At 33.8% G+C, this 22,812-nt stretch overlaps 1 protein-coding gene across 18 annotated transcripts in view; it reads right to left on the bottom strand.

Annotated features, from left to right (window-relative positions):
• Positions 1-22,812, bottom strand: part of MLLT10 (MLLT10 histone lysine methyltransferase DOT1L cofactor) — a 191,690-nt gene that overhangs the window by 48,127 nt on the left and 120,751 nt on the right. For 13 of the 18 annotated variants that reach the window (XM_033100635.1, XM_033100632.1, XM_033100631.1 and 10 more), the window contains 4 exons: positions 16,876-17,128; positions 13,272-13,841; positions 5,620-5,664; positions 4,733-4,765 (listed from right to left, as the gene is read on the bottom strand). In XM_033100635.1, the coding sequence (XP_032956526.1) occupies positions 4,733-4,765; positions 5,620-5,664; positions 13,272-13,841; positions 16,876-17,128 (901 nt within the window). The remainder of the gene's footprint in view (positions 1-4,732; positions 4,766-5,619; positions 5,665-13,271; positions 13,842-16,875; positions 17,129-22,812) is intronic. The other 5 variants (XM_033100637.1, XM_033100639.1, XM_033100647.1 and 2 more) reach the window with 3 other exon arrangements.

Here is a 22,812-nt window from a genome sequence, read left to right as displayed (position 1 = left end):
AAAAAAACCTTCTGAATTGTACACTTTTAAAATGTTAAAATGGTCATTTTTATGTTGTGTGAATTTTATCTCATTAAAAGAATTGGTGGGGGAAAGATAATGAGATCCTGGAGAAGTAGAACAAAAACCATTTACTCGAGAAAAAAGATAAATATGAAAATTCATTAAGGGGCTGTCATTTTATACATACATACATGCCAAACAATGAATTAAAGCAGAGGCACGATAAGCATAAAATTAAGGATAATAGTTACCTTTTGGGGAATGCAGTAGTGAAGAGCATGTGCTAGACTCAACAGTGCCAGTAATAGTCTATTTCTTAAATTGGTGGTACGCTCCTGAATGTTTATTTTATTAGTGTGTTACATAACTTCTCTATATTGCTTTTAATGTATCAAATATAGTAAAATTTGGAAAGGATCTATGAATATATGGCAAAATATTAACAGGTCTTAAATCTGTAATGAATTCATGATGTCTATATTCAAAAGTCTCTCTATTTTTGAAATATTTTATAATTAAAAAAAAGGAAAGCGTACTTTTTTCCAAAACAAAGGGGCCAACAATTTCTCTGAAACAAAATCAAGTATGATAAAAACCCAACTGTCTCCTGAAATTGGCAACAAGAACTGGTCACTAGTAATTTAAGGGAGAAGAACTAACAAAAAGGTGCTAAAGCCAAAATTATTCAATAAATGTGTTTGCTAATAAAATCTAACCCTGGAAATTATTTAAGTAATACGTTCTTGAAGTAAAGCAGATAGGGTAAGCAACATAATGCCTCTCCTTCCCCACCCCCACCCCAAACACATCCATGACTTAATGCCCAGAACCTGTCAATATGTTACCTTATAAATGGCAAAAGGGAGTACACAAAAGTGTTTCAATTAAGGAGCTTGAAATGGAGAGGTTCTCCTGGGTTGCATGGGTGGGCCCAATACAGTCATCAGAGTCCTCATGAACTTTGAACCTTAGAACCAGGCAGACGAAACCCCACCCAACCTTGCTGGCTTTGCAGAGGATGGAGGACCCAAGGCCAGGCGGGCCATCAGCCTCTAGCAGCAGGAAATGGTAAGGAAACATATTCACCCCTAGAACCTTAAAAAAGGAATAATGCCTGCCGAACCTTGACTTTAACCCAGTGAGATCCATATCAGGCTTCCACAAAACTATAAGATAACAAACTTGTATTGTTTTAAGTTTGTGATAACTTGTTACAGCAACTACAGAAAACAAATAAAGGAGAATAAGATGAAATGTAAATTCTTCTTTTTCCTTCCTCTCCCACTAACAAATCTTAAGCTTTTTATTGCTTAATGTCCAACATAATGAAACAAAACAAAACAAAACAATTTTTTAATCTAACATGTGACACCTCCTACCTATTTAAGGATGGTTACTATCAAAACATAAAAAAGTAACAAGTGTTGGCGAGGATATGGAGAAATTGGGACCCTTGGGCACTGCTGGTGGGAACGTAAAATGGGGCAGCCAGGGCGGCCAGTTAGCTCAGTTAAGTTAGAGCGCAGTGCTCATGACACCAAGGTTGCAGGTTCGATTCCCACATGGGCCAGTGAGCTGTACACTCCACAACTAGAGTGAAAACGACTTGACTTGGAGCTGATGGGTCCTGGAAAAACACACAGTTCCCCAATATTCCCCAATAAAAATTAAAAAAAAAAAAAAAAAAGGTGCTCAACATCACTAATCATCAAGGAAATAAATGCTAATCAAAATCACAATAAGATAATCATCTCACATCATCTGTTAGAATGACCATCATCAAAAACACAAGAAATAACAAGTGTTGGCAAGGATGTGGAGAAAAGGGAACCCCTGTGCACCCCATTGGTGAAAATGTAAATTAGTGCAATCACTATGAAAAAGTTGGGAGGTTCTTCAAAAAATTAAAAATGAAACTACCATATGGGCCAGCAATTCCACTTCTGGGTATTTATCCAAAATAAAAAATAAAAAACACTAATTCAACAAGATACAGTCAAACCCACCGTATCCATGGGTTTCACACCTGCAAATTTAACCAACTACAGATTGAAAATGTTGGGAGGGAGGGGAATGTTACAGACTTAAACATGTACAGACTTTTTGTCTTGTCATCATTCCCTAAACAATATAACTATTTACATATCATTTACATTGTGTTAGGTATTATAAGTAATCTAAAGATAATTTAACATATAGGAGATGTCTGTAGGCTACATGCAAATACTACGCTATTCTATACAAGGGACTTGAGCATCCAAGGTTTTTGGTATCCACAAAGGGTCCTAGAACCCATCTCCTGTGGATACCAAGGGACGACTGTACATGTATGTCCACTTCCATGTTCACTGCACCATTATTTATAATAGCCAAGACATAGAAACAACCTAAAGCTCCATCGATCGATGCAGGGATAAATACATACACACACACACACACACACACACACACACACACACACGAATATTATTCAGCCATAAAAGAATTAAATCTTGCCATCTGAGACAACATGGGTGATTCTTGAAGGTTTAATGCTACAATAAATAAGTCAGACAGAAAAAATATATACTGCATGCTCTCACTTATATGTGGACTCTTAAAAACAACAACAAAAAAAAAACCCCAGGCTGATCTCATGGATATGGAGAACAAATTGGTGGTTACCTGAGGGGAGTGGGGGAGGGCGGGGGGGGCCTGAGGGCCATGGGGGAGGGCAAAATGGGTGAAGGAGGTCAAAAAGTACAAGCTTCCAATTATAAAAGAAGGGGAAAAAAGGAAAAATATAAGTTCATTACTTATTTTGTTTCTCTATGTGACTAAGAATATACAAGTATCTGACTACACTATTAGAAAGCTCTCTCAAATAGAATTTTATAAAACTGAAAATTTTACAGAAAACCTGTGTTCATTGCATTAATCTCATGACATTAATTTCACTCACCCATACAGAGAAACATAAGTGTCTTAATTAAATGAACACAACCCAATACTTTGTCAGTTAATAATGGCAAAAGATTTATGTGGCAATTCATTCACAATTGCTTCCCATGTATCTATTTTCTTACTCCAACTATACTCTTCAAACTTCCAGCATGCCTCTAAATTCTAATATTCCAAAATCAAAGAGCAAGTCTAAATTTACCTATGCAAAATGAAAAAGAGGTTAAACCTCTTCACTTTTTATACTTCTCTACCAAAGAAAGGGTAACATGTTTAGTTTATTCTCAAAAATGCTTCCAATCCCTTTTCCTCTAAATACCCAATGTTCAAGAGTTCCTCGTTATCTGGAGTATTCATTATCTAAGACTCTGCAGTTCCAGGTTACATAGGGAAGCAAGAGTTATAATAATAAATGTCCTCATTAATAAAATGATCACTTATAATAAATATATCATGTTCCAACCACCCCCATCATCAAGTCAACATGAGTGTCTATACCAGCACATCATGCCACTATTCTCTTGCTGGCTGTTGCAACCCCTGACATAATACAAACACAATGCCAACTGACTGCAAATTAACCTACATTAGCAAAATATGCAAAATTTTATAAAGTTAATGAAAACGTATTGGAAAACTGCTTGGAATCATATAAACAGCTAAATAAATAAGAGTCATGTGAACCAAAAACTGAAAAAAGGGGGCCAGATGGCTCAGTTAGAACATGAGCTCTGAACAACAGGGTTGCAGGTTCGATTCCCACATGGGCCAGTGAGCTGCGCCCTCCACAACTAGATTGAAAGACAACGAGCTGCGGCTGAGCTTCCGGAGGGGTTGCCGGATGGCTCAGTTGATTTAGAGCTCCAGCTCTCAACAAGGTTGCCGGTTCAATTTCTGCATGGGATGGTGGGCTGCACCCCCTGCAACTAAAGATTGAAAACGGGGACTAAACTTAGAACTGGGCTGCACCCTCCACAACTAGATTGAAGGACAACGTCTTGGAGCTCATGGGCCCTGGAGATAAACACTGTTCCCCAATATTCCCCAATAAAAAATTAAAAAAAAAAAACTGAAAAAGAAAATCAATAAAGTTGACACAAGATTCAAAAAAGTTTTTTGGAACAATAAAGGAATAAGGAAAATTCTTGGAAACTGAAGAAACTCTCAAATATTTTTGCAAAAATGACTTTCATAATAATTACATTACGAAAGTGAAAAATGATAGTAGCATTTGCCTTATATCCTTATCTCAAAACCCAACCCTACAGAAGATGCAACTCCCCTTTAAGAAAACTAGTCCCAAATTAGACATAATTTAAAAGGCTATCTTCCTTTTATTCACTATATGGAATATAGGGGTAAAATAATAAAAGTATTCTATACATTAATTTAAAATCCTAAAACTCAAATTCACATTGCAAGTTGAGGAAGAAGCAGCAAATTCCTGATGTAGGTACCAATTACTAACTGCGCTGGAAAGAGAGAGCTCAAAAGACTTACAAAAACTATTTGCAAAAATAAAAAAAAAGACTTTTATAAAGTTAGAAAAACACTATTATCATTTTGCCTTACAAAGAGACAATAAAAGCCAAACTGATGAAATATATTGACCTATTATTCTTCTATCGGCAGTCTACAAAAAGTTTTCACTAAGGTGCTGAATAATTGACTCACTGCAAAGCTGGATTTCATCTCGTCAATAGAACATGCAAGCTTTCAATCAGGATTCTGTATAAAAGGCAACCTTTGTGATAAATGAACCACCAGAGAAGATTCTAATAAAACTTACCATTATGTATTGCATTCAGCAACTCTGAGAAAGCTTTTAAGTAAGGAAAAAAGGACTTCAGGTTAAGATCATTCTCAAACACACAAAAGAAATACATAGGCACAGACTGAATCAATATAATAAAAATCTCAGTAAGTCTATCATGTATCATTGCTTGAATCACTAAAACTGCAAGCTTGGCTCATTTTTTACATGTTATAAATTTCTAAATATTGTATTTCATTTGTCAATATATTACCTACTAAATTTAAATGTTAGATATATCATCATAACGATGACAAATTTCCTTAGCAATAAACATATATAAAAATCACTTTTAAAAAGACACTTAGAAGTCTAACTATGTAATGTCTTTCTTGTAAAAAATGAGTATAGGATGCAATTCTATATAGGTAAATCCACCTTTGGTCACACTCAACAAAATTTATTGTAAAGAGAAACCTCATTTTATCATCTAACCGGATCAAACAGTATCATTTCCTAGAATTCAGTGTAATAGTCTCAACATATGTAGCAGTCTAAGCAAGAAAGCTATCTAATGCCAATATATAAATATTGAAAAATTTTATTAACATTACAATTAATGGAAACCAAAATACTGAAAATATTACTTCATTGGGGAACAGAAGTCACAATTCTGCAACGGAAGCACCATATTAAACAATAATTAAAATTTGTTCACAATTTGAGTGTAATATGGATCCTGAACACAGGACAAAGCAGCAACTTAAATAAGTATCTCTGTAGGAGAAAGAAATCTATTCAATTAAAAACAAACTGCATTTTGATAAACTAAAATTTAGAGGTTCCAACGTGCATAATAAACTAGAAAAAACACTAGAGTAGGAGTCAAAAAGCCTGGGTACCAACCCAGTTTGACAACTTACTAGTTGTTGGACAAGCTCCATCGTTCCGATACTGCATGGAAATTTCTGTTGGGAGGGAGGAGAAAGGAAATCAGCAAACAGGTTGCCAGTGCCTCAAGAGCAGAAAAAGAAAACAGGCCAGAAAAACAGGAAAACATTTACCTAAAAGTGTAGTTGAGAAGGGCAAACAGAACTGTGGGAACAGAAATTACAAGCCAGTAATTGGGATGTGAGGAGTAGGAGGACTAAACATGATAGAATTGTCACAAATCTTAATGGGTGTGTGTGTGTGTGTACATGTGCGCACGCATGCACGCGTATACATGCACAGAATGAGAAAAAGACATTAACGTCTTACAAATGAATATATATAACAAATGTCTAGGAATAAAATGGATTCACTACTAAGAGAGATACTATAGATAGGCAACATGAGAAACTAATGTGTTTCGTGTAATTTTTAGATGTCAACAGTGTATCAAAAACATTTGAATTGCTGTGGTCAATTAGAAATTACAATTTAAGTACGAAAATTATTTAGTTTATATCTGAGCAGAAATCCATTATGACTTATAGAACAGTTTAAAACTCATTAAACTACACTCCACTTACTTCTTGTAATCTTTCATTTTTGATGACGATAATGAATGAATAAGCCATCACTCTTGCTCTTTTACTCCACCCAAATAAGAACAAGCAGAGGGTGACCTGAGGCAATAAAACACTACTAAAAGCAAACTGCTCAGAAAATGGGAAATAAATTTCTATATGATGTTGCAAAGGCAAAAACAGTTGAGAAAACCAGGACTAAGGCCACTGGCACTCAAAGGATCTGGCCTGTTAATCTTGGAAACAACTGGTGTTCTAACACTGTTGGCCAAGTTCTTTTAAAGGAGTGCTATTTGGGAATTCTCTGGATATTACTAAACCAAAAATGTAACCTCTAGGATAGAGTTTCCGGGTGGGAATTCCCACCTGTTCTCGGAATTCTTTTCACTTTCCTCTTCCCGAATCCCGAGATACAAGCTATTTTCTGTTCTCCACGATGAATCATTTCCACAAAGTGACGGCCGATACTACCAAACACCTGGGTTCAAGGAGCCAATTTTCCCAATCAACTCTTCTTGGGATTCGTGAACAGAAAAGTGGAGGGAAAAAAAGAAATTCCCGCCCAGAAATTCTACCTTAGGAACCATGTGTACAACAGAGCCTTCCAGGCAACCATCACTCACACGTCTGTCTACATATGTACCTTAGAAGTCAAGTCTAATCATGGGCCACTCTAAATAACTTGAAATAATTAGAAAGACAAAGCATGGTAGAGCAGCCACTGCTCAATTTTAATGATTATAATGTTAAAAAACTTTATATTTGATGCTGTTAAAAAAAATCAAACATTTACACCAGCTTGTATCAGTTCTTTCAAGATGACACTCCAAAATGAGACATGGTGAGAGAATTTGCTACCTTAACGCTTCATTAACAAATCCAATACAAGTGAGACTTGAAAAGGCAGTGAGGGCTACTGAAGTGACTAACATGTACATTACAGAGAAATGGTAACTGAATGGTGCTGGAAAATAATCAAAGAACACTCATAGTAGCCAGAGAACTTTCTCAATGGGGAAAAAACTGAGTACGGATATTCTGGCATTTGATTTAGTACTTTTATAGAAAGACAGCCATGGTATAGACCCAAATTTTCAACCAGCAAAGACCAAAACAAAAATCAGAGAATTTTCCAAAAAAGCAAATTTATAGGTATATCCTGTCCTTAGCAGCATCCAATATCTTACACAATTTCCATTTATGACCCAATATAATCAATATATATAAAATCATGAATCTGAGTCATTAAGTTTGAATTATGCTCAATAACTGTATATACTCCTTGGTCTAAAGACTGTATTAGCAACTCTACTCTTGTGAGTTTATTAGATTAATACTTGTATCTTTGTGATTCCCTTATTTGTTTGCAGAATCAGCCTATTCCAGGGAAAGATTTCTCAGTTTCATTTTACCAACCTAAGTAGATATGACATAAATAGATATATAGTTAACAAGAACCCTTTCATAGTTAAACGGACTCCAGTTAAACATTCATAACCTTCATATTTCAGCAGAAGCGACAACAAACTTTTCTTGAAGTGATCTGTTTGTATTAATAACTCGTCTCCGTGAAATCTTTATGACTTTAAAAGTACTTAGGATCACAAACAAAGGGGTGCCTTTCCAGAATCTCCTTTTGTAGCATTTATCACCATTAAAAAATTCCATCACTGAAACATTTCAAGTATCTTAACTTAGAAAGATATGGCATTATACTGAAGAACTAGGGACTAAGATTTTTAAAAACAGGGAACCATATACTTTGAAAGACATAGTACGCCCAGAGGAAAAAAGTTAATGAATGTTAAGACATCAACTTCTTATCATTTAATGAATACCAGATTTTTCTCAGAGGAAATAACAAGAAGTTGATTTTTGTGAAGAAAATAAATCTTAACTTTTTTTGGGGTAAGCATACAATGGAATATGCAGATGTTGTATTATAAAGTTGTACACCTGAAATTTATGTAAAGTTATTAACCAATGTTACCCCAAACAATTTTCTAAAAATGTTAATTTTCACTTTAATAAATCATAAACTCTCATAATGTGATTGAGATAAACAGGAAAACGAAAAGGACAAACAGCATATCAACTCTTTCAAGTGTTGTACTAATTTTCTTTTTTTTAAATAATTTTTTCAAATGCTGTATTAATTTTCAGTGTCTCAAAAGACTGGATGTATCTACTTGTTAAGGTCTCAAAAGAATTTACGTAGGAAAAAATTCAATCAAAAGCTTAACATAATCTATAAACCAAAACTTACAAGCTTTAGTAGTCACTTAAAACAAAACATTAGTTTTCCATTTTGTATAAGTCACTGTAAAACAGTAGGTCATTTATCAGGATGTCCCTCAATTTATTACAATAAAAATCTTACATTCCAAACACTTGATCAGACAAGGAGTTCACCAGTGTTTTTCTGGGTTTCTATTCTGATTAATATCTTGCTACATACACTTTATTACATATCTGAGAGAATTTTGATTGTTAAATTGATGTTTCTAATTAACAATTTTAAGAGAATCACATCGTAAGAACTTAATTTCTACTTCTGCTTTATATCCTACTTGTGGTAAAACAGGAGAAATAACAGCAACAAAAACAGTACATAGCTGTCTTGCCTATTTCACAAGGTTGTTCCAAGGATCAAATGAGATAGTAAAGACCTCTTTAGAAACAGTTAGGTGCTCTCAAATATATTACCATTATTATAAGCTAACAGAAGCAATATTTCTTTTCCATTATAAAATTATTTTAATAGTAAGTTGCCAGAATTAAGTCAAGGATGTTTATTCAAGACCACTAGCCTGTAAGGCTGACTTCTTCAGCCTGGCATTCATCTCGCCATAAACCCATCCTGCCCTATTTAGTCAGCATTACCTCAAACTATCCCACAAACACAAGCTTCTTGTTTCTATTAGGTTTATCTTCCAAATACATCTTTACTTTCTTTTCTGATAATATTTTTGGCCTTCTTTCCTGCCTACTCCAAAGTACAACTCAAATTCCATCTTCTCCAACTTAATTACACATCTTAAACTGGCCTGTAATACTACATGGAAAGCTTTACAAATAAATAATTGCACTTAGAACCTGGTTATAAACACCTGGAAGGCAAGTACAAAATCACACTGGATACTACACATGATATGTTCTCACATGATATGTTCTCAGTGATTACTAGTAGCATTCATTCATTTTTTTAAAAGATGCTTCACATTTACTGTTGTCAAAGCACTGTGCTGGCAGTGAGCAGACGGTGGTGAGCATAACAAACACATCCCCTAACCTCATGGAGCTACAATGTTTCCCCGAAAATAAGACCTAGCCGGACAATCAGCTCTAATGCATCTTTTGGGGCAAAAATTAATATAAGACCAGTATTATATTATATTCTATATTATAGTAAAATATATTATAGTAAAATAATACCGGGTCTTATATTAATTTTTGCCCCAAAAGACACATTAGAGCTGATTGTCCGGCTAGGTCTTATTTTCGGGGAAACACAGTAGGATTGTAGTACATGTGACAGTCTAACATCACAGCCAACAGGTGCTTACAAAGGTCACCTTCATCATTATGGAATTATCAACCTGTCATTAAAGCAAATGAATCTTTTTAAAAGGGCATCATTAAAAACAATTCTTGGGGGCAGCCGATGGCTCAGTTGGTTAGAACACAAGCTCTGAACAACAGGGTTGCCGGTTCGATTCCCACATGAGATGGTGGGCTGCGCTCTCTGTAACTAAAGATTGAAAACGGCGGCTGGACTTGTAGTACACAGTATACATTTTCTCCTTTCTACTTATTTATATGGGAAGAAAGTTTCCTGCTTTTACAATTACTGAATGATTTCTCAATCTAAAATTAGTCCAAAGGAAAACTTAATATTTTTATACTAAGAGATCCTAAATTATTGGCTCAAATTCTCCTGTTGATTCTGTTCCTTCAAGTATGACTAACATACTAGCGTGGTATTAGACCCTCATTAGCAAACATCGCTTGAATTTTATAATTAAGTGTCTCTGAAACCAAGGAAAATGTATATAGCTCCATGACTTAAGAGCTGTGAGAATTCTGTTTCAGTTTCTTCTTCTATATGAGTAATAATACTTGATGCTTGTCAAATGCTTAACACTGTGTGGCACATACTAAGTTTCAATAGTAGCTAGCATGTCTTACCTTATGCTAAGAAGGCATAGTTTCTAAATATTCACAGCATTTAGCCAGCTTCTTCTCAGTAGACTTTCTAGTACTAAGTTTATCAAGAACAGAGTACTCTGATCTAATGCTAAAAACTTTTATTAAAATGTACAAAATTAAAAAACATATTATCTCGAATAGTTTTAAGTAACTAATCTTATCCCATTATTATCGCTTTAACTTCTTTTTTTAGACTTTTTTTTTTTTAATTGGGGAAGGGGAACAGTGTGTACTTCCAGGACTTTTTTCCAAGTCAAGTTGTCCTTTCAGTCTTAGTTGTGCAGGGCGCAGCTCAGCTCCAGGCCCAGTTGCTGTTGCTAGCTGCAGGGTGCACAGCCCACCATCCCTTGCGGGACTCGAGGAATCGAACTGTCAACCTTGTGGTTGAGAGCCCACGCTCCAACCAACTGAGCCATCCGGGAGGCACTCAGCTCAAGGTGCTGTGTTCAATCTTCATTGCAGGGGGCAGAGCCCACCATCTCTTGCAAGACTTGAGGAACTGAACTGGCAACCTTGTGGTTGAGAGCCCACGGGCCCATGTGGGAATCGAACCGGCAGCCTTCGGAGTTTGGAGCATGGAGCTCTAACCGCCTGAGCCATCGGGCCGGTCCTATTATCACTTTAACTTTAACAAGACATATATACATATTGAAGAAAAAAGTTAAGTTTGCTTTTTTAAGCACAGGAAAAAAATCCTGACAAGTGTAAATTTAAGTCATTTATTTTTATGAAATAATATTTATGGGAATTTCTCCCTAAATTTCTGTTTACCAATGGTAAGGTAAAAGGGATACAAATTCTTATTTTTCTGCCATAGATGTACCACAAACATTACTCTCTGAAAGCAATCATTGTGTAAAGAACACTATTTCCCACACCTAAAATCTGTAATGGGTGGGAAAATCTTTTCAGGGATGTAAATCAATTATTTTAATTCCATTAATTTGAGGATATCTGTTTCAAATGGCATCTCAATGCAATTTCTGAAATTAGTAATGATCAGGCTATGCTTCTATGTATAGGAAATCAGTGACGATCTCTTTACAAAAGTAAATTTAGGCTTAATTTTCTCAGTAAGTTACTCGTGTGATTATTGTACCTCTTGCTAAAAATGAATATGAACTCAATTTTTTTCTGAGTAAATTTATCTAAATTTACTTTTTGTGACTAGGGACTAAGGCTAATTAATTACTAAGCCGTTCTGGTCTCAAAGGAAACATGTCAATAAAATATATATTCAAGTGTGTAATATATTTAAAACCTCTTCAATGAACTTACTTCTCAACACAATTTACATTTTTCCCCTCAAAAACAGTGGTTCTCAACCAAGGGAGATTTTTGTTCTGCACCGCCTGGAGGGGCGATTTTTTGATTGGGAGGTGGGGGACCTTGGGTGCTACTGGCATCTAGAGGGTAGAGCCTAGGGATCCTGATAAACATCCTGCAATGCACAAGACAGCACTGCACAATACAGAATTATCCTGACCAAGACGGCAATAGCGCCAAGACTGAGAAATCCTGCTCTAGAACCATCCTTAAAGCTACTAATGAAACAATCCTTCCGCAATTTCCACTCACTTCTCAAAAACAAGCTCTGAAGCTAGTTATGAGAAACAAAGAAATCCTTGGTGTGTGATCGTAGGCAACTTATTATGCCTGTCTAAACCTCAGTTTTATCAGCTGCAAAATAGAGACATCAATAGTTTTTATTTCATAAAACTGTTGTGAAGATTAAACAAGATAATAATTATAAAGCACTTAATAGACCCTGTCACAAAACAAATGGTAGTTACAGCTTCTATTTTTCACACCTGACCTTTTAACATGCTTTTTTTCTCCTTTAGAATGGTCTTTCTTTTGTTTACTTACTGGAATTATTATCTGCAAAATTATAAAACAACTCAAAGTTCTATATTTATAAAATATACATGAACATTCTTCATTAAATTGTGTTTATTATTTTTCCATATCATTTTCCTACCTATCCTCTCCACCAACTAATAGAACTGATAAAATCCATAAGTTTATTTTAGCCAAAATCTCCTTATTCCTATAATCAGAAATGTAAAATCAAAAGAAGGGTGAGGTTTACAATCAACACTTATTTAAAATCATTTACCTTAAACTCAAGATGCAATTTAAAATATAAATGTAGACATTTAACTAACATCTAAACTGTTATGTTTCTGTCGAAAAACATGCAACTGAAAGTTTTTGAAAAATTGAAAATACTATTCATAATATAAATATGCAGGTTAAAGAAGCATCCCAATGGTATAACAACATAAAGTCATTCATACTGTAATAAAGATAATGGTGAAAAAAATTGTTAAACATACTTGAAAACAAAAAAAGAATATAAATCATTTCAGATTATCTCCTAAAATGTAATTGTTAAAAATCCATCAAATCACTGATTCACAAATATTCCAGGAGTAATTCAAACAAAATTTCTGTGAGGAATTTTTGAGAAAATGAAGACTGAAATTTAGAGAAAGGAAACTCAAAAGCAAATACCAATCAAAAACAGTGCAAAAACTTTCACACTTTAAATGTGAATTCTGAGTTGGTTTTTAAAATACTGTGCAAGTGAAGCAAAACAAAAATGGGAAATTAATTCTAGGTGTTTCATAAAAAATGATCAATAAACTATTTAGCCTATATTTAGTTAAGTAACATCAGATTAATGCCAAACATGAAATTGTCTTTTTAAGATCATAACACACTTTGTTCATTAAGATAATCCAATGTCACTTAGCAACTCAAGTATTATCATAACAATAGTTTAATATGAATTTAATTTGGGGGATGATGGAGGTGGAAGTGAGGGAGAAATACAATGGGCAAATCCCTACCTGAACCAACTGGAGATGAGCCAACACTAAGACTTTGTAAACTTCCGTTCCTGAGCAATGTAGGAGATTTCTGGAGACTAGAGCTTGTTATACTTCCTGCAGCTGATGCTACAGATGATGTTGGTGAAGCAGAAGAAACTGAGAGATGAGAAACATTCTCTTGATTTTTGTTTCCTTTGGGTCTACCAGGCCCATGCTTACTTTGTTTATTTCCTTTTCTTTTCTTTTCCTTTACAGTTTCTTCTTCTATGCCAGAAGTTTGAGCCCGCTTATATCCTGCTGTAGGAAGGCTGGAATTACCCAAATCTCCAGGTGAATTTTCAAAGTTTTTAGGCTGTGAAATAACAGCTGAGGTCGAAGGGAGACCAATTATGGAACTAAAACTATTTACCCCCCCTTCCTGGCTTCCAGACTCTCCTTTATGTACATCTTTGGTTGATGATGACTGTTGGGAGTGAGTATAACTGTCATTACGTAGATCTGAGTCTGTAAAGCTCAAGAAATCCTGGGGAGACTGTACTGAACTTCCCGAAGATGATTTTACACTGCCTGGAGTTCCTGAAAAACTGCCTGTAGTAAAAAAAAGAAAAAAAAGGGGGGGATAGGAAAAGAAAAAATTGGATGCAAAAGTTCCCATGAGAAGTAGAAATGATACAATCATCAAAAAGAGAGGGTGAAAAAAACTAACTATAAAACTTAGGACATCACTATGTAACAAAGCTAGATTTCTAAAAAGGTTATTAACTGAAATCAAGTTTACCTACAAAATCATCTTTAAAAAATACTTGTCATTTTATAGTTATTAAATTGAATGCAAACTATTACTTACACAATTACCAAGATATGAGATGTGTTTTATTTAACCTACCTTTTACCATGGTCGCATTCCTCAATTCTCCCCCAAATACTCTGTGTATGCCTGAGGAAGGACTGAAGAAGAGCCACGTCTCAAGGAGACTTGGACAAGACTACAGTTGGACTCTGAATGGCTGGGGGAACTTCCTCTTTTTCAATTACTGAAGATATGATTATAAATGTTCCCAACATACAATGAGAACCAAAAGATGTTGCTTAGGTTGTGTAAGTTCTGAGTTTTAACTTCAAGTTAATGTTAGTGAATGTTGTTATTCAGTTAAAGCGACCCCACCAAAATACGGATTTAATCAAATAATAATCACATGGAACCTAATCTATGTAACCTTACATTTTCCCAGTCCACTTCCCATGAAGCTGCATAAAGAAAGAAACTAGCCACTAACATTCTATTGTTTTCATGAGAGTAAAATCATAGGAGAGGTTCCACTCATGAATCTCCTTCACAATTGCTTATCTTTCCATACTCTTTAGGTAAAGAATGTTAGTACACTATTACGTCATTATGAACCCTCTCTTCATGCTTGCCAAACGAAGGAAGTATTTAGACACCTTGTGACCACACATCTATTATGTTCCATAAAACTAAACTATATCATATTGTAACCAATGTTATTTGGAAACAAAATCTCAAAGTTGCAGCGGAAAGCAAATTTCAAGCTAAGTGTTAAATTTTATTGCAGAGCACATTCATAAGCAATCACACATAAATCTGCCTAAATACCTACAAAGATATTTTTCCTCACACACACAAATTTCTTTTTAACTAAAGTCTCAAGGTTTTTATTTTTAAATTTTAAGCTCTTCTGAAATAGCTTATTTTAAAAAGAATATTAAAAGTTTTAAAATTTAACTCTTTCAAGACCATATATGTTTTATTTAATTATAAAAGTATTTGTACTGATGTAAGCATTTTCAGGCTATGTCTATATAGAAAACCATACATATTAAGAAGCCATTTATATTACGTCAATCATTTAAGGATAACTGCAATTTGCCACTTAATTAGCAGCTATAAAGAAGTTCTTTATTATCCATTCTGATCTGTCACCATCTGTCTTTTTTTCTACACATTTTTTGTTTTTACAGCTGGTGTTAAAAACTCACCACAGTCTAGCAAGTACTTTAAAAACATTTAGCATACACAATACTTTAAATGTATATTTCCTAAAATTCACATACTACCTGCAATAAAAAAAGTTATTTTAAATATTCTATCTTTATATTCAACTTTTAGAACTTTTATAGCCTATTACACCACAGATATAAAAAAATAACATTCTCTACCATGGCCAGAAACTAACAGTGGCCAGAAAATACTCTTCAATGTTATGAAACTTAAGAAAATGGAAGATTTCTTTTCTAAATGGATTAGTACTTCAGATAGATTAAAAACTCAAAAAATGCAATTTTAACAGTGTACAATAAGGTCTTAATTGTAGAGAAGAGATGACTGAATTCCACTAATACCACATTTAAAATGTGAATGAAGTTACATTAAAAATTAAGGTTTTACTATCCATTTTCCATAAAAATAACAACATATAGTAACCTCATTAAAATAAAACAACAAATTTGGCATTTTATTTCTTTTCTATTTGTCTAATTTTTTGCATTATAAGGCAAAATAAATAAATAAACAAACAAACCTGGGACTTGAAGATCTGAAGCCCAAAATAGCTATTAGTTTAAAATTCGCAAATATAGTTTGCAATAAGAGGTCAGCAGACCAAGCAATCTCTCTACATATTCAAATTATATCCTGGGAGATTTTGGATACAATTTTTATTAGTAGTAAAAGATGGAACAGAGTAAAGAAAAAGACCAATTTTTCCCCTCATTTACTCCTGGGGGCAAAAGGGGAGGAGGCATTTATTGTATACTTTACTAACGTATTTATCACAATCAGTTTTAACATTTATATTTCTCAAAATATTTATATTCATTTTAAAAATTACACAAAGTGAAAATCTAGAACATAGGGCTAACATATTCTAAAGTTTAGCTGAGTTATTCTGTTCTCTATAAAAGAGGACTACCATGCAAAACACAGAATGCCCAGTTAATTTTAAATTTCAGTTATAGAACAAATTATTTTCCAGTATAAGCATGTCCCATATAAATGCATGGGGCATATTTCTACTGAAAAAATAGTTTGTTATTTAACTGAAATTCAAGATTAACTAGGCATCCTATAAATATAGCAGCCTTACCAAAAGATACGTAGGCTGAGCAAAAATTCTACTTTAAACTTCAAGCTTTATAATGAATGCATTAATAATCAACAACTACTATTTACTGAGAACTATTTAGAGCCACTAAAAATTACCCAGTACTTGTTTACTTACTATAAATATCTTAATTGTTTTAGTGTTTAATTAGGAAAGATAAATAAAAACAATCTGTAAACAAGAATAACTGTTCTACAGAGCAAAAAGGAAAACTCCAGCTTTTATTTTTCTCCCCAAACTTAAACTTTATTCCACATCTATTTAAACATTAAAATTACAGTTCAACTTTGGAAGCACAGCTCATAACATAAAAAGAAAGCAAAGGTCCCAGAAACATTTTAACAACAAACACTAGTCTTTGAAGTAATCTTACTACAATAACTAATCATAAAATAATCTCCAATGATCCATTAGCTATAGGTAAAAAATGAATTATTTTACATAACTACTATTGATCATCATAAGAACAAGTATTTTAACTAAAACATCATAATTAATACCTTGCTGGAAAGGACTAGCTGCTGACACAGTCGTTCCTGGATTTCTTCCACCAGGCTTTCTTCCCCTTTGACCTGAGCTGTGGGCTGAAGATTTCTTGCCTTTGCCCTCTGACCCTCTAGCCTCTGAAACATCTTTTCCACTGGTTGTGTGCGCAGAGACTTCCTGGAAATTTGCATTTGTAAATCGTGCTGCAGTATCTTCCAAGCGTTTCAATGATCCCGATATAGAGTTGCTGCTAGTGCTCGTATAAGTCTAACATTTTGATTGAGAAAGGAAGGGAAAAAAAAAAATACCTGATTATATTTTGGCTACAGATAAAAAATGATGGTACATTAATAATAATAAATAATTATTGGACTTGTAAGATAAACATATGAAAGTTTTCCATTATAAAAATAAGTCAGTCCACCACCTAAGCAACTCATTTAAAAACAATTATTTTGGAGTCTCTTATAAATGCTATTTTTAAGAAGGTAGATAACTTATAGTATGGCTGTTTGAGCATCAAATTGCAGCAATTAGTAGAAGTACATTATTAGTTATATTCACTTAGTGACACATAGTAAATAATACTGAAGATACTTGGTTTTCAAGCAACAGCCTTCTCAACAGGAAAGTACTACTTCCTAGACGTGAAATTCAAATCAGCCTTAGCGCTCAGCACAGGAAGGCAATAATTAGCGAAGTGAGGTATTATAAATTCGTTACAGGACTATATCCATGACATTGTAAGGATCTAGCACAGGTCAGAGCAAGAATTTTTAAATTCAGGTGAAGGCTGCGTTTTGAAACAAAGATAAAAGCCTTTGAGACAGAAATCATTTCTTACAAGTATGAAGGAAACAGTTATATTTTACAGTTAAGATTTTTTTTTTTCTTTTAATTGGGGAATACTGGGGAACTGTGTTTCTCCAGGGCCCATCAGCTCCAAGTCGTTGCCCTTCAATCTAGTTGCGGAGGGCGCAGCTCTCTGGCCCATGTGGGAATCAAACCAGTAACCCTGTTGTTCAGAGCTTGCACTATTAACCAACTGAGCTATCTGGCCGCCCCAAGATGTTTTAAAATTAGACATATTATTATACCCTAAAATTGGTTCTCAATCATCCATTTGATCTAGATATGTTAGGGAAAAGAGCAAGATAAAGATTTGTTTAAACAATTAGTTTCCAGTTTTTAATAATCATTTTAATACAAAGTGTGTACAAATAAGGCAAATTAAATGACTATGAAAATGGGAAAATGTGTTATACCAGAATGTACATTATTAATTAACACGCTTCAAAATGAAAGGTTTATAAGGTTCATAGGGTCAGAGATCTTTGTTGCTGTTGTTAAGTTCACTAAGCACCTGGAACATAACCAGCCTTAAATTTCTGTTGAATAAATAAACATTTTTCTAATATATATATACATACATATATATGTATATATCTGAAATCTCTGATGCAATATAAATGAAAAATCTGAAAATACAGAAAACTGAAATTTCCCACACATAACCCCACCACTCAATACAAACTATCAGATACATTTGAAAAAACAGAAAGTGACAATAAAATCAGGTTTCAAAATAGTTGGCATTATTAGCAAAATCATTCAAAAAGAAGAATAAGACCTCAAAAATGTTTTGAAAACCAAATACGTTTACTACTACTTTTCTGCTATTTCCCTGGTGCTGCCCCCATCCCACATCATCTCACTGCAAACAACAGATTTTCAACATCAAATACGAGACATTATCTCACAAAAACAAACTATAATCACTATGCTAACAAACTATAACCCATAAATAAGTACAAAGGTTTCAATGTAAACTGCAGGAGAAAACACACTCCCATTTAACAAATCAATCCTATTTAAGCAGATTAAACTTCATGGATTATTTCAGAAACATGAACCTTTTCCATGCTGTGCAGGTCACTTTGGAAACCATCTACTTCACTTTTCAAATATTTTTCCCCAATAACTCGAGCTGATCCGGTGTTTCCCCATCCCACATCTAATCCTAGTGAAGTTTAAAAGTTATCTAACAAAAACACAGTGGTGTTCTTCATTCATGTGCAGAGCTTTATCCATGTATCAAACACAGAAATATACTCTTTGCTTCCACATAGCAATCTAAATTAGTCAATTTTCCCATTCATTTAATAGCACATCCTTGCTCACCCTTGAAGTATAAATATGTCCATAAATCTAATGAAAACATGACATCTGTATGACAAGGTATTACAAAAAAAGCAATGAATGAAAATTAAACAAATTCCAGTGACAAGTCTTATTAAATAAAATTGTAACATTTTTAAAAACTTATTTTCAGGCCAGCCCAGTGGCTCAGGCGGTTGGAGCTCTGTGCTCCTAACACCGAAGGCTGCCGGTGCGATTCCCACATGGTTCAGTGCCAGATGGCTCAGTTGGTTGGAGCGTGGGCTCTCAACCACAAGGTTGCCGGTTCGACTCCCGCAAGGGATGGTGGGCTGCGCCCCGTGCAACTAGCAACGGCAACTGGACCTGGAGCTGAGCTGCGCCCTCCACAACTAAGACTGAAAGGACAACAACTTGACTTGGAAAAGTCCCGGAAGTACACACTGTTCCCCGTACACACCGTTCCCCAATAAAATCTTAAAAAAAAATCAAAAACTTATTTTCAATTACATTTGACATACATTATATTAGTTTCAAATGTACAACACAGTGATTAGACTCTTATATACCTTATGACATAACATTTTATTTTTTAAAAACTTTGGCAACTTGTAAGTTTCAAAAATATCATAGATGTCTTAAAAAAAACTTTAGCTAAAGATTTTAACAGTTTGAAAAAAGTATACTTACTGAAAAGGGGGGGGAAGTTTCAAAAATATCATAGATGTCTTAAAAAAAACTTTAGCTAAAGATTTTAACAGTTTGAAAAAAGTATACTTACTGAAAAGGGGGGGGAAAGGTCATACACATTTAACTCAAAGAAAAACCTATACCTTCACTCCATGTTTGTAAGTTAACTATTTGTTCCATACACCTGAAACTAATAAAGTTTAAAATCAATTTTAAAAAAATAAGAGTATTTGTTCCATAATGTCCTATTGAAATAAAACGGCACTGTAGAATTCCATTATAAACCTACAGTCAACTCAAGATCAAGATGATGTAGAAAAAAACAAAAGGAGAAGGTAGTAGGAAAAGGCTGAAAGCCACAAAATGCGTAAGCCTAACATCGCAAATATGTTGTTTCCTCAGATTCACAACCTACATAACTCAAAGTATGAGATTCTCACTGCTCTGAGAGCGATTGTAGTGCTTAAAAATACATATTTTTCATATAAATTGACCCATAAGATGCAAACTAACTATATATATCAACTGACATTCAACTTAATAAAACATAGCTTTCCCCCACCCTCCACTAGAGATAAAACTGGGTGGGTATTTGGCCACATTGAGAGTCTCTAAAGAAGTACATAACTACTTTGGTCTATGTTGTGATTTACAGGCAACTTAATAAATCCTTTAAAATAGACATTTGGAATATGTATGATTCTCGTTTTGTAGCTAACTACAATTATTAGTTCTCAGGTAAGATAAAATGCCATTTTACTATTAATTAAGAACAAAAAAATATTTCCTGCTTCAAATGAAACTTTTAATTAGACTCAGAATTCAACAATGACTCTATAATAGGTAACCAAAGACATAACAGTTATTATTTTTTTAAAGTCCTTACAGTATTCTTCAAGGCTCTGTAATCCACATTTGGGAGAAGGAGGCAGAGGGAGGAGAAATAACCAACAGCTGTGCCTTCCACCAACATGATGAAATAATAATGCTGGCTAAAAAAGTTTTTAATGATGTACTATTCAAATGTCTCATAAAAGCCACCAAGTTTTCACTAGTCCAATTCTAAGAACATAGCACAGAAACTATCAAACATGAAGCACAGAAAGACTTTTAAGAAGGGGATAAGGGAGGTACGGTCCAGTGAGCTGTGGGATAACGCTAAGTACCCTAAGTGACATGTTATTGGAGTACCCAAAAGAAGAGTGGCGGGGGGAAATATCCTTAAAAGAAATAATAGTAGAAACATTACAAAATTTGATGAAAACTATAAACATACAGATCAACTAATACCCAAGCACAAGAAACATGAGGAAAACTCCATGAATGCACATCATAATCAAACTGCTTATCACTAAAAACCAACAATAAAGAGAAAATGATAAAAGCTGCCAGAGGGTTAAAATTTTAAAAAAAGATTCCTTATGTGTTAAGAAACAAAGATAAGGATGAAAACAGATTTCTCATGAAAACTATGTAAGCTAGAAAACAGAAGAGCAAAATCTTTGAAGTACTAAAAGAAATAAACTATTAACCTAGAATTCTATAGTGAGCTAAACTATCTTTCAAAAAGAAAAGCAAAATAATTGCTTTTCAGATAAAAAAGCTGAAAGAACTGATCACCAGCAGATCAACAAAATAAATGCTAAAGACAACAAAGAAAATGTGGATCTACCCAAATTAAGAGCACAAGAAACAGTAATTACAGAAGTAAATATAATAACATTTTAATTATTTAAATCTCTTTATCAATGATTACCGAATAAGATAATTCATGGTTTAGAGCAAAAATAATAATTAATTGAGGTTTATAAAATATGCAAAAAGTTTAAAATATGACAAAAGTAACACAAAAGCCAAAAGGGTAGGAATGGAAGTATATAGCTACAAGGTTCTTATACAATATCTGAAACGGTATAGTATCACTTGAAGACAGACCAACAAATTAAAGATGTATACTATAAACCCTAAAGCAACCAATAAAATGATAAAGAATTACTGCTGATCAGCCAAAATGGAATCACAGAAAATATTCAATGAATAAAAGAAAAAAAGGAGATCAGAAAATGGGCATAAAAAAGAATTAGCAAATGTTAAATTTAAATACAATTATATCAACAGTCACATTATATGTAAATTACCCCATGGTAAGGCAGAGATTGTAACATTGAAAAAAGAAACTCAAGAATATGCAGCCTAAAAGAAACCCATCTTAAATAAAAGACACAAAGATATTAAAAGTAAAAGTATGGGAAAGAAATATAAATCTAATCATCATCAAAAGAAAGCTGAATTCACAATCTTAATATCAGACAAAGTAGATTTCAGACAAGGAATATTACCAAGATAAAGAGGTCTATCCATCAAGAGGATATAAAAATCCTAAATGTTTCTGTACCTAGTAAGAGACCTTCAAAATAAATAAAGCAAAAACTGACAGAAAAAATGGTGAAATAACAAAATCCATAATTACAGTAAGAGAAGTCCATAACCTCTTCTCAATAAGTGACGGAACAAGTAGACAAAACAAAATCAGTAAGGATATAGAAAACTTTAGAATGGCAATCAACTTGACCTGACATTTATAGAGCAATTTCAAACAAGAGCAGAAAGAGTACATTCTTTTGAAAAGAACACAGAACATTAAACAACATAATCCATATTGTGTCATTTTTTTAATCTCAGAAAATTTTAAAGAAATTATATAACACAGAGATATTAAATTAGAAACCATAACAAGAAGATATGTGAAAAATCCCCAGGTATTTGAAAAGTAAGTAACACACTTCTAAGCAATCCGTGGGTCAGAGAAAATGACAAGGTATTGTTCAACTAAGTAAAAATTAAAATACAACAAAAACTCGTACGTGGTGCTTAGAACAAAATTTGTAGCATCAAATGCCTATATCAGCACTTCTGAATTATGGTTCAGCACATGAGGAACTTATAAGTCTTAATTCTGTTCTAACAAGTAAAAGGCTGAACAAACTGAAAAATCAACAGCTCTTCTTAGATCCACCAAAGCAGTGAGATCTGCCCAAAAACTGGAGAAACACAGTAGATGGATATAGAAAATCACAATGTATCCCAGTAGAAATCTCTATGGG

The sequence above is a fragment of the Rhinolophus ferrumequinum genome (assembly GCF_004115265.2).
Source record: "Rhinolophus ferrumequinum isolate MPI-CBG mRhiFer1 chromosome 5 unlocalized genomic scaffold, mRhiFer1_v1.p scaffold_110_arrow_ctg1, whole genome shotgun sequence".
Taxonomy (NCBI): domain Eukaryota; kingdom Metazoa; phylum Chordata; class Mammalia; order Chiroptera; family Rhinolophidae; genus Rhinolophus; species Rhinolophus ferrumequinum.
The sequence above is the reverse complement of the archived record's forward strand: the minus strand, read 5'-3'. Positions and strand labels throughout refer to the sequence as shown.